The following is a 15,257-nucleotide window of genomic DNA, read 5'->3' as shown; positions in this document are numbered from 1 at the left end:
CCATTGTGCTTCCTGGACCGTTCCCTTTGGCTCCTCTGGAACGCTTTTACGGAGACCTTAAGACCTATCAGACCTTCGTAAACCAATGCCGTCTGCATTTTCTTTGCCGACCGCTGGCGTTTCCTGACGCTGTTACTAAAGCAGCTTTTCTTCTTTCACATCTGGGAGGAACAGCAGCGGCTTGGGCTAACCCATTACTCGAAGCCAATGACCCACCCCTGTACAATTTTGATGCCCTTATTCAGTCTATGAATAGCGTACTTGACATGCGTTACAAGGCACAAACTTCGGATCTTGAATTCCTGGTGATCAGTCAAGGTAAATGAGATCTTCTGTCATACCTTGCTCGTTTTAATCAATTGGCAGCGGAAACCACCTGGCCTGAACAGAAAAAGGCAGCCGTCTTCTATAAGGGGCTTTCGGATTAATTAAAGGACGCTTTGTCAGTGGTACCGGCCCTACCATTCGGCTTTCCGGAACTGTTGGACTTGGTCCTACAGGTCGACGCTCGGCTGCGGCAAAGACGTGGCGAACGGCGTATTCCTGACCTCTGCTTCTCAGTCAAGCCAGAAACTACCTCGCCTGCTTCCTCAGGAGAAGCCGAACCGATGCAAATAGGGGCGATCAGAGGGCCATTAACCAAAGCCGAGCGAGAACGGCGTATGATTAATAACCTATGTCTCTATTGTGGCCAACCTGGCCATTACATTCGTGTATGTCCTAAGAGGCCTGTTAAGACAGCGGGAAACGCCAAGACTCGTCCTTAAGCCGAGCCCTATGGATGAGTCATCAAATGGACGGCTCGGACCAATGTCCCTCCTCCTCACACATCTATCTTGCCATGTGTTTTGTTATCCCTGGTGTTGAGCCATTCACCAATCCGGTTATGATCGATTAAGGGGCTAGTGGAAACTATATGGATATACAATTAGCTCATCGCTATGGTGTACCAGTGATTCCCAAGATCAGGCCTGAGGAAGTACATGCCGCAGACGGTTCTCGTCTAGTGTCCGGATGGATAACGGAACAGACAGTTCAGTTTCACTTGTCTACCTCAGAAGGCCATACTGAACAAATAGCGTTCGATCTTATTTCTGCTCCCCAGTTCGGGATCATTCTTGGTCTTTCCTGGCTCTGGACTCATAACCCTATAATTGACTGGGTCAAACAAACAGTGCATTTTTCTTCTGGGTTCTGTACCCAACATTGCTTTCAAAACCCAGATGTGACGTCTTCGTCCCCTTGTTTGGCTTTGGTGACTACTATCGCCTCTATTAATGCCACGCTGAGGGATTCAAACCCCGAACTACCAGCAGTCTACAAGGACTTTTCTGACGTATTCGATAAAGGGCTTTCAGAAAAACTCCCCCCACATCGTTGTTATGATTGCCCCATTGATTTGGTACCTGGGGTGGTGGTTCTTCACGGTCGTGTTTACTCCCTGACCGTGAACGAAGAGAAACGCCTAAAACAGTATGTGGATAAGGCGTTACGTCTGGGACAGATTCGACCTTCCGGGTCCCCTGCTGCCTCTCCCATATTTTTCGTGCCAAAAAAGGAGGGAGATCTGCGCCCTTGCATGAATTATAGAGCCCTGAACAAGATAACAGTTAAGAACCAATACCCGTTGCCCCTCATAACGTAACTGCTCGACAAAATGTCCTCCTCCACCGTTTTTACCAAATTAGATCTCAGAGGGGCATATAATTTGGTAAGGATGCGAAGCGGGGACGAATGGGAACCGCTTTCAAAATGAAGTTTGGGCTTTACGAATACTGTGTCATGCCATTCGGGCTTTGTAATGCTCCAGCCACATTTCAACACTTCGTTAACGACATTTTTGGAGACATGCTGGATTGCTATGTGGTGATCTACTTAGACGATATCCTGATATTCTCAGATTCACTCACTCAACATATCCAACATGTTCGCTCTGTACTGCAGCGTTTGCGTGCACACTCCCTTTATGCTAAATTGGAAAAATGTGTGTTTCATACATCTTCGGTTGAATTCTTGGGGTTTCAGATATCTGCGAAAGGGGTGCTCATGTGTACTTCTAAGGTTAAAGCAGTAATGGACTGGCCGGTCCCGAACTCTGTAAAGGCACTCCAGTCTTTTTTGGGGTTTTTCAAATTTTTATAGGCGCTTTATTGCCTCGTTCTCTGAGATAGTAGCGCCCCTGACCCGCCTCACCAGCCCCAAGATCCCATTCCTTTGGGATTCCGAAGCGCAGTCGGCCTTTGATACATTAAAAGAGGCTTTTACTACCGCTCCCGTCCTGCAGCACCCGAATCCTTCTCTTCCTTTTATAGTGGAAGCTGACGCCTCTGCCATAGCGGTGGGGGCCATTCTGTCACAGGTCTGCCCCGCTACACAACAACTGCATCCGGTGGCCTATTTCTCCCGAAAACTGTCTTCGGCTGAACGCAACTACACTGTTATGGAGAGGGAACTCTTGTCAATTCGGGCAGCTTTTAAGGAGTGGAGACACCACCTGCTAGGTGCTCGACATCCAGTAACTGTACACCGACCATCGGAATCTCCAGGCTCTTTCACATGCAAAATGTACCAATGCTCAACAAATACGTTGGCATCTATTCTTCACGTTATTTGACTTCACAGTTACATACCGCCCTGGACCTCTACATGGAAAGGCGGACGCCTTATCCCGTGTCGGTCTCGATTTTGACACCCGGGATTTGGTTACCCCTATACTACCTTCGGGTTCTGTTGTTTGTGTTTGTTCAGTCTCACCCTCACTCCTTGATCGAGTTCGGCAGTGGGCCAAGGACCACACCTCTTTTCTTGACACATTGGGTGCCCAGATTGACACGGGTCTTCCTTATGTTCATGGTCTTTTGTACCTACCTGATAACCAAACCAGACGGAAGGCTTTGGAGTGGGCACATGATACTCCGTTAGCTGCGCACCCAGGTCAGCTTAAAACCTATGACCTACTACATCGATGGTGCTGGTGGCCGGGTATGAAGAAGGATACCGCATCATACGTATCTAAGTGTGCGGTGTGTACACAATGTAAGAGGCAACCAGGGAGACCCTTCGGTCTATTGATGAACATGCCCCTACCTCCACATCCTTGGCATACGGTTACGCTCGACTTTGTGGTGGAACTGCCCTTGGTTAGGGGGATGTCAACAGTGCTTGTGGTGGTGGACGTTTTCACAAAAATGGCACGATTTATACCATGTTCGGGTATAACTACCGCCCCATCATTGGCTACTCTGTTTTTTGATCATGTGGTGCGTTTTTTTGGCCTACCTACAATCATGATATCCGATCGGGGTACTCCGTTTACTTCGCGGTTTTGGAAAGCCCTTACCCATTCTTTGGGCATTGATGCACGGCTTTTGTCATCCTATCATCCTCAAACGGACGGACAAACCGAACGCACCAATGGCACCATGGAATAATATCTTCGTTGCCTGTGCTTGCAACATCAGACCAACTGATTGTCCGTTCTGGGAACCGCAGAATTCGCTTATAACAACTCCCGACATACTTCAATAGGATGTTCCCCGTTTTATGCCTTGTATGGATTACACCCAAGGGTACTTCCACCTGTACTGCCTTCCTTGAACCAAATCCCTGCTGCAAAAACCACAAGGGATACATTAGTTGCTATACGCGATTCGGTTGTAATTCATCTACAGGCTGCGCAGTCTCGGACTAAGGCACAAGCAGATAAACATCGTTCACCTGCCCCATCTTATGCACCGGGTGACCGTGCCTGGCTTGCAACTAAGCATCTCCATATTTGGGGTAAACGGAAGCTTGTGCCCCGCTATGTAGGCCCATACAAGGTACTTTCTTGTCTCAATCCTGTTACTGTCCGTTTGGACATTCCGTCCCATTGGCGGATTCACCCTGTTTTCCACGTGTCCCTGCTCCCTCCTTTTGTGCCAGGCACTCTGCTTTCTGTTGCCCCTGCTCCGATCGTTGTACAGGGTGAAGACAAATATGAAGTGCATGCTATACTGGACATCCGTCTGCGTCACGGAGTACGTTCCTACCTGATTGAATGAAAGGGTTATGGTCCTGAGGATAGGACTTGGGAACCGGCCTCAAATCTGCATGCACCCCGATGCCTGAGGGCCTTTTGGTTAGAAAGGTTGCATGCCCGCAGGGGTGGTCGCCCTTTGCGAGGGGGGTACTGTCATGCCCCGCACCCCAGTTTCCGGAAGCCCGCGGGCGTTTATTTCCAGGTGGAAACTGCCCTGGCGACTGTTTACAGCCCGGGGGACCGCCGCACTACAAGGTCCAGAATTCCATCGGTTTGCGATCACGTGATCCACCCGCAACGTGTCTCGCGTTTTGGACCAGATGCCAGTACTTAGCACGGCTTGTCCCTGTAACGGGTGCTCCTAAAACTGAGTAATCAGTTCGAGTGCTCAAATTCCTGTTATCCTGATTCCTGTGTTATTACAGACCCGGCTTTGCTCCAAGGACCTTTCCCAACGTTTTTCCCTACGATTTCTGGCTCCAGACCCCTCGGCTGTTCCCCTTGGTAATCGAACTTTTGGCAGTCTAAACGGATTTGTGTTCCTCCTGCTCCCAATTGTTGTAGCGTTTGGACCTTGCTAACCTCCAGTGTAACGCATGGCAGGTTATTAAGGAAAACCTAAACTAGACTTCTGTTCACGTTTCTTTCTCTCCACTGGCTACTATTCCTGCATGGGTTTTCTGACTTCCTTTACTACCATGTATTATATTTTTGGATTGCTCAACAAAGCTGCCTGCATCACAAGAAAACAACGCTCTACATGCTGAAGTGATTAAACAGACGCTCTCCTGTTTATCGTGGTCACTTCTTGGATTGGCTATCTCTCACGTGGGGACGCTTTGCTGTTATTCTTGGGGATTTTTTGGACTACATTTAGTTGCGCCCTCGTGCCGTTCGGGTTAGGTGGATCATTGCACAGACTTCATTCAACTGAGACTTTCTTCCTTCCTCATCTGGTCATCACCATGCTGAACTTCCATAGGTACACTGGACTTCCTTTCGGGCTAAGCAGGTAAGAGAGGGTTGATTACGGGTGGGCTAACACTGCACTTTGGTAGCTCTTTGACTGCTATCCTGAACTATCATTTCTCTTTGTTTCTCTAGCTCTGTTGTCGCTGCGCCTGCCTTTTCACTCAAGCCCCTGGCCTGTTAGTTTTAGTGTACTTTCTACAGGCTGCGCTCTTGGGGGGAAAGTCTTGTGTACATTGCGATCAAGATATTCCAGAACCATCTTGGCGACAGTCCAAGATATCCCAGAGTGAAGGGGCTCCCGAAAGTAGATGCTGACCTTGTATCCTTTATAAGTCTGTATCCTTTTTCCGATTCGTGTTAAATTTGTGACAGGCAGACCACAGCCTGGACTAGGGCACAGACAGAGCCTGTTAGGGAGAATTTTCATTTCTCTGCTAATTCCCTTCAACCTTAGACACCCCCAGCTCTTTTGCTGGGCTTAGGCCTTTTTAATTTTAACCCCTGAGGGAGTGGGACCTTTTCATCATTCGCTCATTTGTTTTTCCCTGATTAGAATGCTATGTTTTCACTGTTTTTGGAGTCTGACAAACTGCATAGGCATCTGTTTTTTGTATTGTGACGCAAAGCACCTTCAGTGCAGTGTCACTGAGAAATCCAATGGATTTCTCATAAGGTTTAACTTGCTCCTCTTTTTACTTTGGGGGTCCAGCACACACCATCTTATGTCGAGTGCGGGGGAGGGAAGGAGGGGAGGTTTATGCTCACTTCTTTAAATGGCTGGTGGCAGTGGTTTACTTTAATACCAATGTGCGTTTTTACCGCAGGCTGAACCCTCAGCTGCAGTACAGCACACATGGGTGACCATTTTGTCAAAATGTCCCGTCTTCTTTTTTGCCATTTTCAGTTTGTGAGGTCTTTCTTGGCTTTTACTCTCTGCGTTGACAGATTTTAGCCCTTTGAATGTTTTGCCTTTGGCGGGCTTCAGCCCTGAAGCCCGCCCCTGGCACCAGTGTGTCTTGAAGGACAAGAAGTGAGGGAGTACCCCGAAACCCCCCCTGTCCTTTGTCTCTAGGTATACCTGCACGAAACCAGTCCGGATTGGCCGGCTGGCTGCATGGGAAGGACAGCCACCCAGCTGTGTGATTGACAGCCTAGGCTGTGAATGAATGGGAAATCTTGTATAAAAGGCGAGGGTTTTCAAAGTAGAGGCAGAGTCGACCACTGGAAAAAACATCGGAAGAAGAAACCGTGAAGAGAAGCCCACAGCAACCTTCTAGACCTCGAAGTGCCTGGTGAAGCCCTGCTGCTGTGCTGACCTTTCAAAATCGACAGAGAAGCTCCAGACGGGAGACTTCTTCCCTTGGGTTAGTGGGACCACTAACCCTGAGATGAACTCCACTTTGGGGCAACCCCCGACTTGTGCCGCTACAGTGCTGTAGAAGCCCAATGCCAGGGGACGTGTCCACAACCGAGTGCAGCGTCTGCCGCGCAACAAATCTGACCAAAAGCTCTAGGAGCCTCCCATGGACACACCAGAAGCAGAAATTCCCGATCCAGAGTTCCCTCCCCAGAGCCCAGGACCGAGAGAGCAAGGAAAGTCCAACCAGAGATATGTGTTCTGCATCAGTGCAGTTTGCAAGGTGCTGAAACCACGAAGAGCAGCTGAATCGAAGAAAACCTGGTGCTGCTGAAGCCTTTCACCCCTGAGTAGCGCTGCAGGAGCAATCCAGACCTCCTCCCTCTTGTCCCCACGACTGAGGCTCAGGAATCAGGGTCTGCTCGGCTGTAGCAAGACTGAATCCAAGTGGACCACTTTCTTCAAACCAGAGGTACTGTTTGGACTTGGGGTACTTACCTCATTACCTTAAGTCATGCTTTCTCACTTGAGAATTGCACTTGCTTAACTTTTCGAGTTGACTTCAACTCCCCTTGCACAGGCCTCACAGCTTGTGCTCCTTCAGTGATTAACTTTGTGAAAGACTGTATCCAAGAAGTGCATCAGAACTATAAACCTTGTCCAATTGACTTTTGGCTGTCCTGGCTCGATAAAGGCACCCTTTGCTTATCTCCTCATAGGTTGTAATTTGTTGAACACTGGGAAAGGCTTACCTAGATTTCATTGGAGGTTTCCAACTGTCTTTACTTTATAAGAAATGTTCTAACCTTTCTATTTCCCTAACCTTTCCTTCCAGAAAAAAGCATATTGGTGTTTAATATAAATGCAATACTATCCTCATTATCATCACTTTAGGCTGTAGGAGAAATGTATTAGCATAACCAAAGTGTATTCACCAATTTTATCGACTTTGAAAAGTGATTCCAAAGTTTGGGTTACAAACAATTGCCGTTTTAAAGAATGCTTAACTAAAACTAATGTGTAAATAAATAAATATATATTTATAACTGAAACCGAGAGTGCCAAGTGTTACTTGTATTGACTGATTTCATCGACTAAGGCTTGGGGCCGTGCGAACACAGGCCGAGCCACCGACGAGGGCCCGGACGAGCACAGGCCGAGCCACCGACGAGGGCCCGGACGAGCACAGGCAGAGCCACCGACGAGGGCCCGGACGAGCACAGGCAGAGCCACCGACGAGGGCCCGGACGAGCACAGGCAGAGCCACCGACGAGGGCCCGGACGAGCACAGGCAGAGCCACCGACGAGGGCCCGGACGAGCACAGGCAGAGCCACCGACGAGGGCCCGGACGAGCACAGGTTGTGTCTCTGTTCAGTACTCGGCATTAAGAACTCCCAAAGGTTCCCAAGGGTGCCACAGAATTTAGCTCAGAGAGCACCAGGGTTGAGGAGTCCGAGAACCAAGGTTGCAGAGAGATTTATTTTATTGGTTATTAATATAGCAACAAACATACATGTGAATGTACTCACTTTAAGGTTTGTGAAGGAGCTTAACAGACTAAAAACAAGAGGGCCAGAAAAGGGGAACGGGTGATGGGGGGTGGGGAAAGAGTGCACAGAGCTCACTTGCTATACACCAGAGCAGAAAAGCCCTGAAAGCAGCAACGAACAGTCCTTGCAAGTAGACTCACCAGCTCGCAACAGGATGACCTGATCGTCCAGGGGAAGCTCAGAGAAGTGCGGGATGCGTTTGGCCCATTCCACCAGGGTGAAGAGCTGCTTGTCGGCAGCCTGACAGATGTTGGTTACCGGGTCATTGGGCTGAAAAGAGGAGAGAGGTACACAATGAGAGGCAGGTGCAACACATCATTCCCTCATCGGTACTCCCACTACAAACGCAAACAAGAAAAAGAGCCTGGATACAAGCAGTGGAATTCCCTTGCCGATATGTGATCGGTTATACATGTATTCCCTTCAGATTTCTACAAAAAACACTCATTATCTGAACGCCAAAGCATACCAATCTACTATTTTTGTCAGGCACGTGTAGGCTGAACCCTTGTGTCTAGAGATCTGGACCTGGTGGTGTGACAGTTGAATTCTAGAGCAGTGCCTTGTATTTGAGGAAATATCGGAATGGGCATGGGGGGGGGGGGGGAGTAAAATACCTAACGGAGTCGGGATTCAGAGTTTTGAATCCTGCTTGCCCCGCCCCTTACATACATCATGGGTTAATGGCTATAAGATGGGAACCCGCCCAAGAAGGGTGCTGGGGGAGAGGGGTAACAATGAAACCAGAAAATGACGCATGTCCTGTTCGTTAAAAGGATGGGGTGTCAATGCTTCCTCACAGTTTGAATATCGAACTTGCTTAAGATCACAACGGTTACTGATAATTCTTTTCAATTTGTGAAAATACAATCAAAAATCAGACTAGTGCTAATATGTTATTTATTACTTTTTAAAGAACAGAAAGTGGGAGGGTGTGGCCAGCAGCATAACAAGGTGAGGTCCCCCTGTGCAACCATTGATGGGCCTGAAACACCAGCAGGCATCGCAATGTGTTAGGAACGGGCAGATGGCAGAGATTGAGAGGCGAAGCAGAAGCTCCGGATATGAGGTCAAGATGGCGTTGATGGTGCAGAGGACCAGACAGCCCACTGGAATCTTTGCGGAGGGACGGGAGCAAGTAGTTACCCTTGGTTGGCGGAGTGGCAGTGCCGCACAACTCTCTGCTGGGAGATGGCACCCAGCGCGTAGGGGTTGGCATGGGGGTGAGGGTAAGCGTTTGTGTTGACAGGCAGACCACAAAGAAAAACATGGTGCTGCACTCAAGGCTTGATGACAACGCCCGACCCTCTCAAAGAACACCCTTGCACACCATGCAATAAAGCTACCGCCTGCCTTGCAGCTGCTTAAATTCCTCCATATAGTCTTTGGATGCGGCCCAGACTCCCAGCCATTGAACGATCAATTGGCGGGCAGAGGCTCTGTGCACTGCCTGAGGGGCATTGGACGTGTCCATGCAGCTGAACTATGCCAGAATCTGTTCCCTATGGCCTCCCTTTGGGATGTGAAGAGGGAGGAACTTCCAGGCTGGGGCATTAAGTGGGACTACGAGTCCTTCCGTTATTCGGGAGTGCAGCTCTTTCAAGCGATAGAGGAGACGTTTCAATATAACACAGGGAGGGCACTAGCAAGCGTGGGGGATGCAATACATTTTTCGAAAACCCTGCCAATATCCCTGATGGGGAGAGTGGCCCTGTGTAACATGGTGATCCTTCTCAGTTTACTGTATTTTGTCAATATTCTGTATCTGATTAAGAACGTTTTTTTCCCGGATGGACAGTAAAAAGGAGAATTGCTGAGGGGCAGCGAGAGACGAAGGGTGTTGTTGGGGATGCTCCAGAGGCCAGATGGTGATGAAGGGTTGTCCCTTCCAGACTGAGTTGTGTTTTATGGCTGCGCAGCTGCAGGCGGTTAGGAAATGGAACGACTCAGGAGAGGGCAAGTTATTAGGGGCACTCTCAAAATAACAGCAAGGAATAGAGCTGCTATGGGAGACGATAGGAGCGGTAGGCTGGGAAAACACACATGGACCTAAGAACAGCGTGGAGTAGGTACAAGCGTAGTCCCAAAGGCATTAAGTCAAATAGCCCGGCACTCCCTTTAGGGTTTGATGGAAAGAAGTGGGAGTTGGTGAAGCAGATGGGTCTCCCTAGAATGCTGAGCGGAAGGTGCCAAACTCTGGGGGATTTTTTTGAAAGGCGTCGGCTACTCCTGTTTGAACACTGGAGGGAGAAATATGTGATGCAAGGGGGATCTTTCTTGATGTGTGCACGAGTGGTGAATAGAAATGATAAGTTACTAACCGTACTGACTAACGTACTCCTAGACCATAGTACCCTTTCCTCCATACTGTATGGGCGTCCCTCGCTAGGGACGGGATACAGAACCTTTCTCACCAGAAAAACCTTCTTCCCCTTTCAATTTAGATGCTCCCAGGGCCGCGCCCCTGCGCGCATTGGCTCCCCTGACTCCGCCCACCTGCGCCACTCCTCAGTCCCCTTTCACGCCGTCGACAATATTATCATTCCCCAATGACATCAGCTCTGTTTAGGAGGGAGGACGGTGAGGCATATGGAGGAAAGGGTACTATGGACTAGGAGTACGTTTGTCACTAAAGGTGAGTAACTTCTAATTACTCCTACATCCTGTCCCCTTTCCTCCATATTGATTGGGCAATTAAAACTGAATGTAGCCCCAGGGTGGAGAGTTGGCCCTTCTAAGAAAACAAGTTCCTTAATACCGCCTGACCAAATGCTGCATCCGACCTGGTGCGGGCATCCAAGCAGTAGTGCTTGCAGAAGGCAGGAGGGAGCAGCCCATGTGGCCGCTTTGCTGATAACCTGCCACGGACCATGTCTTTGGAAAACTACCTCCGTGGCCTTAGCTCTGATGGCGTGGGCATGCATGTTTGCTGGTAGTGGTTTGTGCTGACTTCGATAGGCCTCCCTAATGGCCATAACCATCATGGAAGCCTTGGAGATCCGATAGCCTGGTTATGACCCCCCACCCCCCAAAAGGTGACCAAGAGGAAGTCTGATTTGCAGAAGCCCTTGGTTCTGTGCAGGTAGAATTTTAGAGTACCACAGCGTTTGAGTTGACCGATTACTCGTAGTAGTAGCTAGCGGGAACGCGTATAAGAAGAGGCCTTCCCACAGGAAGGAGAACGCGTCCCCCATGCTCCCGCGCTGGTGGAACCTGCTGCCGAACGACACTTGGTGTTCATCGTCGTCGCAAAAAGATCGATCTGAGTCTGCCCCACCAGAAGAAAGGGTTGTCCACTTGGTCCTGCCGAAGTTCCCACTCGTGGCAAGAGCGCAGCTCCCTGCTGAGAGAGTCAAGGATCATGTTCTTGACTCACGCCAGGGGAAACAGAATGAAGCATCTCCTGGGCGATGACACAGGGCCACAAGTCCTGCGCCTCTCTGGAGAGCGCTTAGGGTTCTGCCCCCCACCCCCGCTTCCTGATGTAGAACATTGTGGTGGTATTGTCTGTGAAGACACTCACCACTTTGCCCTTGAGGGATGGAAGAAATGACTTGAGGGCCCAGAACACTGCCTGCAGTTCCAGGACATTGATGTGTAGATGCCTCTCCTCCGGTAGCCACAGGCCTCTGGCGTGGAGATGAAATATCTGTGCCTTGGAGCACCGTAGAGGCCCCTGTTGCCCCCCCCCCTCCTTTTTTGCATCATGAGTGGCTGCAGACTCGCTCAGGGCTGGCTAGCATCATCCTCTCTGGGGTCTTCTCCACCGGCTTGCCCGAAGCCTCCCGCCTGGCAGGAAGGTCCACTGTGGGCATAACTGGGGTCCCCTGGACCAGATCAGCCCCTTTCACCTTCGAGAGGGCAGCCGTCACCAGCTTGATTGATTGATGAGGAAGATTTCTCCTGGGCCTTCAACGGCAGGTCTGTCACCTTACTCTGCGCCTTGGCCTTCTCCGGCTTCTCCCACAGCTTCCCGGGATTAGTCGGCTTACTCTACAAGGAGGAGCTGGAGCGATGGCTTCAGATAGAAGCAGATGGTGATGCTGATCGCGTCCAGCTCGTCGCGGGACCCGCTTGCGCTTGGCCACGTCTTGGACCCTCCATGGATGGGGTGACCTCAAAGCACTTATGAGCCCGCTCCTCGGTATGGAATGCCCTGGGTGAGGCATGCCCCTGCTTGCCGCCAGGGGTAGAGGCCTTGACGTTGAGCCACGCCACCAATCTGCTGTGCCGATCCTTCATGGTGCGTTTGGTGAATGCCAAGCAAATCTCACAATCCGCCACCTTGTGGTCCAGATGGAAACAGTAGAGGCACTGGGGGCGTTTGTCCTCCACAAACACGTTCCTTAAGCCGCAGCTGGAGCACAGCTTGAAGAGTGAACCTCTGTTGTCCTCCTCCGACATGGTCTGGCGTGCGATGCAGGCCTGACGGGCTTCTGGAATCTTCGAGGAAAACTCGATGATACTACCCCTTGAAGGGTGACAAAAGACACTGACAAACGGACCCCCGCCTGCCGGTCGAAAGCACGAAAGAGCACACGGGCTGTATCAGACAAAAATCGGAAATTTTTACGAATAAAATCAAAACCGCAGAAATATTCTACAGAGCAAAACACAAGGACTCCCAACATTTGAACGTGTGGTAAAAATCTGAAGATGGCTGCCAGAGTAGGGGCTTAGGGAGAGGTCAGTCATTGGCTGGGGGCAGTATGACCCAGAGCTCAGTGATTGGTTTATAGGAGAAAGACAGTTTATAAGTGAAAGTGAAACTTTTCTCTTTTACTGAGGATTCCTGTCCTGACGACGGGGAACATTCATGAGCATGTGAATCCATACCAGACCCCATGCTGGAGAAGTGGGTTCTCAGGTTATTTAACATGTGTTGCTTCACGAGAACGCTGCAAGAAACCAAAAGGGAGGCTATTAAATGTTATGTTATTTGACATTTATATAGCGCCTTATGTATCATTGCTATGACCTCAAAGCGCTGTTGGGTTGAACGCCCTCGGGAAGCACAGTTCATGTCAGTAAAGAGAGTGTCATATGGTGCGTGGGCGCACCGGATGTGTGTGCAGCTGGTGTGGTTGTTGCATGATAGCTGCTTCTTAGCGGTAGGTGTGGTGCTGAGGAAATCAGTTGGATGTGTTCAGTTTGGAGGGTGGACACTAAGACCGAGTTCTGGCTGTGTTAGCCCTGAGGAGACGCCCAAGCTAGCCGGAATGTGCTCAACTAGCTGTGTTTTATTACGATGATGAGGTGTTTGTGGGGTCATGTCAGTATGAGAACAGCTAGGCCAAATATGTCCTAGCATAGCTGTTTTCTAGTTGAATGATGGTGTATAGGAGAGAGTAAGTGTAGTAGTGTGATATGGTGGTTTATCAGTGAAGCGCTTGTGGTCAGGCACGAGAGCAGGACAGGGGGGTATATATAGTGGCATACGTATATAAAGCGACAGGATGGATAGGGTAACATGGGAATACAGGTAAATAGCAGTCGTTCCAACCCGTTCCATCCACTCCGTCCGTTCCACTGAGTTTATCTGTTGTAGTTACATTATCCGTTTTAGTCTTTCTATCTGTTCGATCGACTCCCTTTGTTCTTTGTTCAACAATCTTGGGTTTCTATTTATTGTGGCTATTTATTCCGTTTGTGTTAAGTGCCGATTCTTTAAGGGAAGAGCCACGTTGTCAGTTTGCGGAAAGACATGTCGTCTTCGGTGAGTCGAACGTGGGGTGGAAGCAAGTTCCACAGAGTGGGGGCCAAGACTGAGAATGATGATCCTCCTAACCTGACCGAGTTGGTGTTTGGTATCACTAGGAGGAGGGCAGAGCTTGATCATAGAGTGCGCGGTGGGTGGTAGGGTTTTGCAGCGTTTGGTGCTCTTTGTAGTTTAATGAGGTGGTATGATTGGACCCTGAGGTACAGAGAGTTGGCATAGTCCAGTTTTGAGATTACAATAGATTGGACAGCGGCGAGTCTGTTGGGAAAGGAGAGGTACGGAAAAACGCGTCTAAGAATTTTGAGGTGGTAATGGCAGGACTTGGAGACGTTGTTGGTTTGGCGAGAGAGTGTTGGGTCAGAGTCGAGAGTGCATCCAAGGATTTTTACAGTTGTTGAGGTGGTTGGTGGATTGCCCACGGATGATGGGTGGGGGTGGGGGAGAAGTTTAAGAGGTGGTGGTTTGTGGTCATCCAGCGGTCAATGTCAAGGAGGCAGGCAGCGAATGGATGCTTCTATGCTTCTAATCTAACGGATTAGAAGCATAGGCAGAGCAGCTAAAGTAGTGGTGGATAGGTTTGGTTCCTTTCTACAGGACAGAACTCAGCAGGTGACACTGGGAGCATTCCTCAGAGTTAATACAACTGAGATGTGGAGTCCCGCAAGGTTCAGCGCTTTCACCTCTGATTTTCAATCTATATATTCGACCGCTGTTTGATATCCTGAGGAAACACGGCCTACGTTTCCATTCATACGCTGACTATACACAGATTTATGTGGAGACAGACAACCTGCCTGAGACATTTGAAAGGATAGAACGGTGTATGCAAGATATCAAAATATGGATGGCTTGCAACCAGTTACAGCTTAATGCAGCCAAAACAGAAGTAATTTTATTCAGATCAGAGAACAAAAACAGAGAAGAAGGAAGTAACATAATTCCACAGATTCTAGGTGTAAACGTCCCGTTTTCCAGGAGAGTGAAAAATATCGGGTGCATCTGGAAAGAAAATCTGGCCAGTGAAGCTCAGGTAGGGGCAAAAGTAAAAGCAGTGTATTACTCCCTGCGCCTGCTTAGGAACATACTCCCTTTTTTAACTCCTCAAGATCATCCAGTGATTGTCAGAGCTTTGGTAAACACTCATCTCGACTATTTTAACAGTCTTATGACAGGGATCTCTGCAAAACAAATGTCGAGACTACAAAAGGCCCAGCATGCGGCAGTTAGGCTAACTGCCCACCTGGGTAAAAGAGACCATGTTTCCACATCCCGGAAAGCATTCCACTGGCTGATGGTGGAGGACCGTATTAAATTTAAGGTGGCGTGTCTTGTGTACAAGTGCTATCACAAACATGCACACAGCTACCTGAATACGAGAATCCACTATTATTCCAACCAGAGACATCCGATCAGGAGATAAACTCTTGGCATACGTCCCCCGGACAAAACACACTTCCAAAGGAGATAGGAGGTTCTCTATGTTTGGTCCTATGTTGTGGAACCAGCTGCCCATTGGTATACGCTCATGTACCACACTGGCAAGGTTCAGAAAATAATTAAAAACCTTCCTATTTAAATGAATTTAAGTACTTAGGGCGACTATAAGTCACCACAGCTAAATATACAACTCTTAGTGA

The 15,257-nt window shown here is 49.2% G+C and overlaps 1 protein-coding gene across 4 annotated transcripts in view; it reads right to left on the bottom strand.

Annotated features, from left to right (window-relative positions):
• Positions 1-15,257, bottom strand: part of RXRB (retinoid X receptor beta) — a 243,543-nt gene that overhangs the window by 80,472 nt on the left and 147,814 nt on the right. For all 4 annotated transcript variants that reach the window (XM_069635247.1, XM_069635246.1, XM_069635248.1 and 1 more), the window contains one exon: positions 8,042-8,171. In XM_069635247.1, the coding sequence (XP_069491348.1) occupies positions 8,042-8,171 (130 nt within the window). The remainder of the gene's footprint in view (positions 1-8,041; positions 8,172-15,257) is intronic.

The sequence above is a fragment of the Ambystoma mexicanum genome, chromosome 13 (assembly GCF_040938575.1).
Source record: "Ambystoma mexicanum isolate Mex_15411 chromosome 13, UKY_AmexF1_1, whole genome shotgun sequence".
Lineage (NCBI taxonomy): Eukaryota > Metazoa > Chordata > Amphibia > Caudata > Ambystomatidae > Ambystoma > Ambystoma mexicanum.
This window is presented reverse-complemented; position numbering and strand designations above follow the sequence as displayed.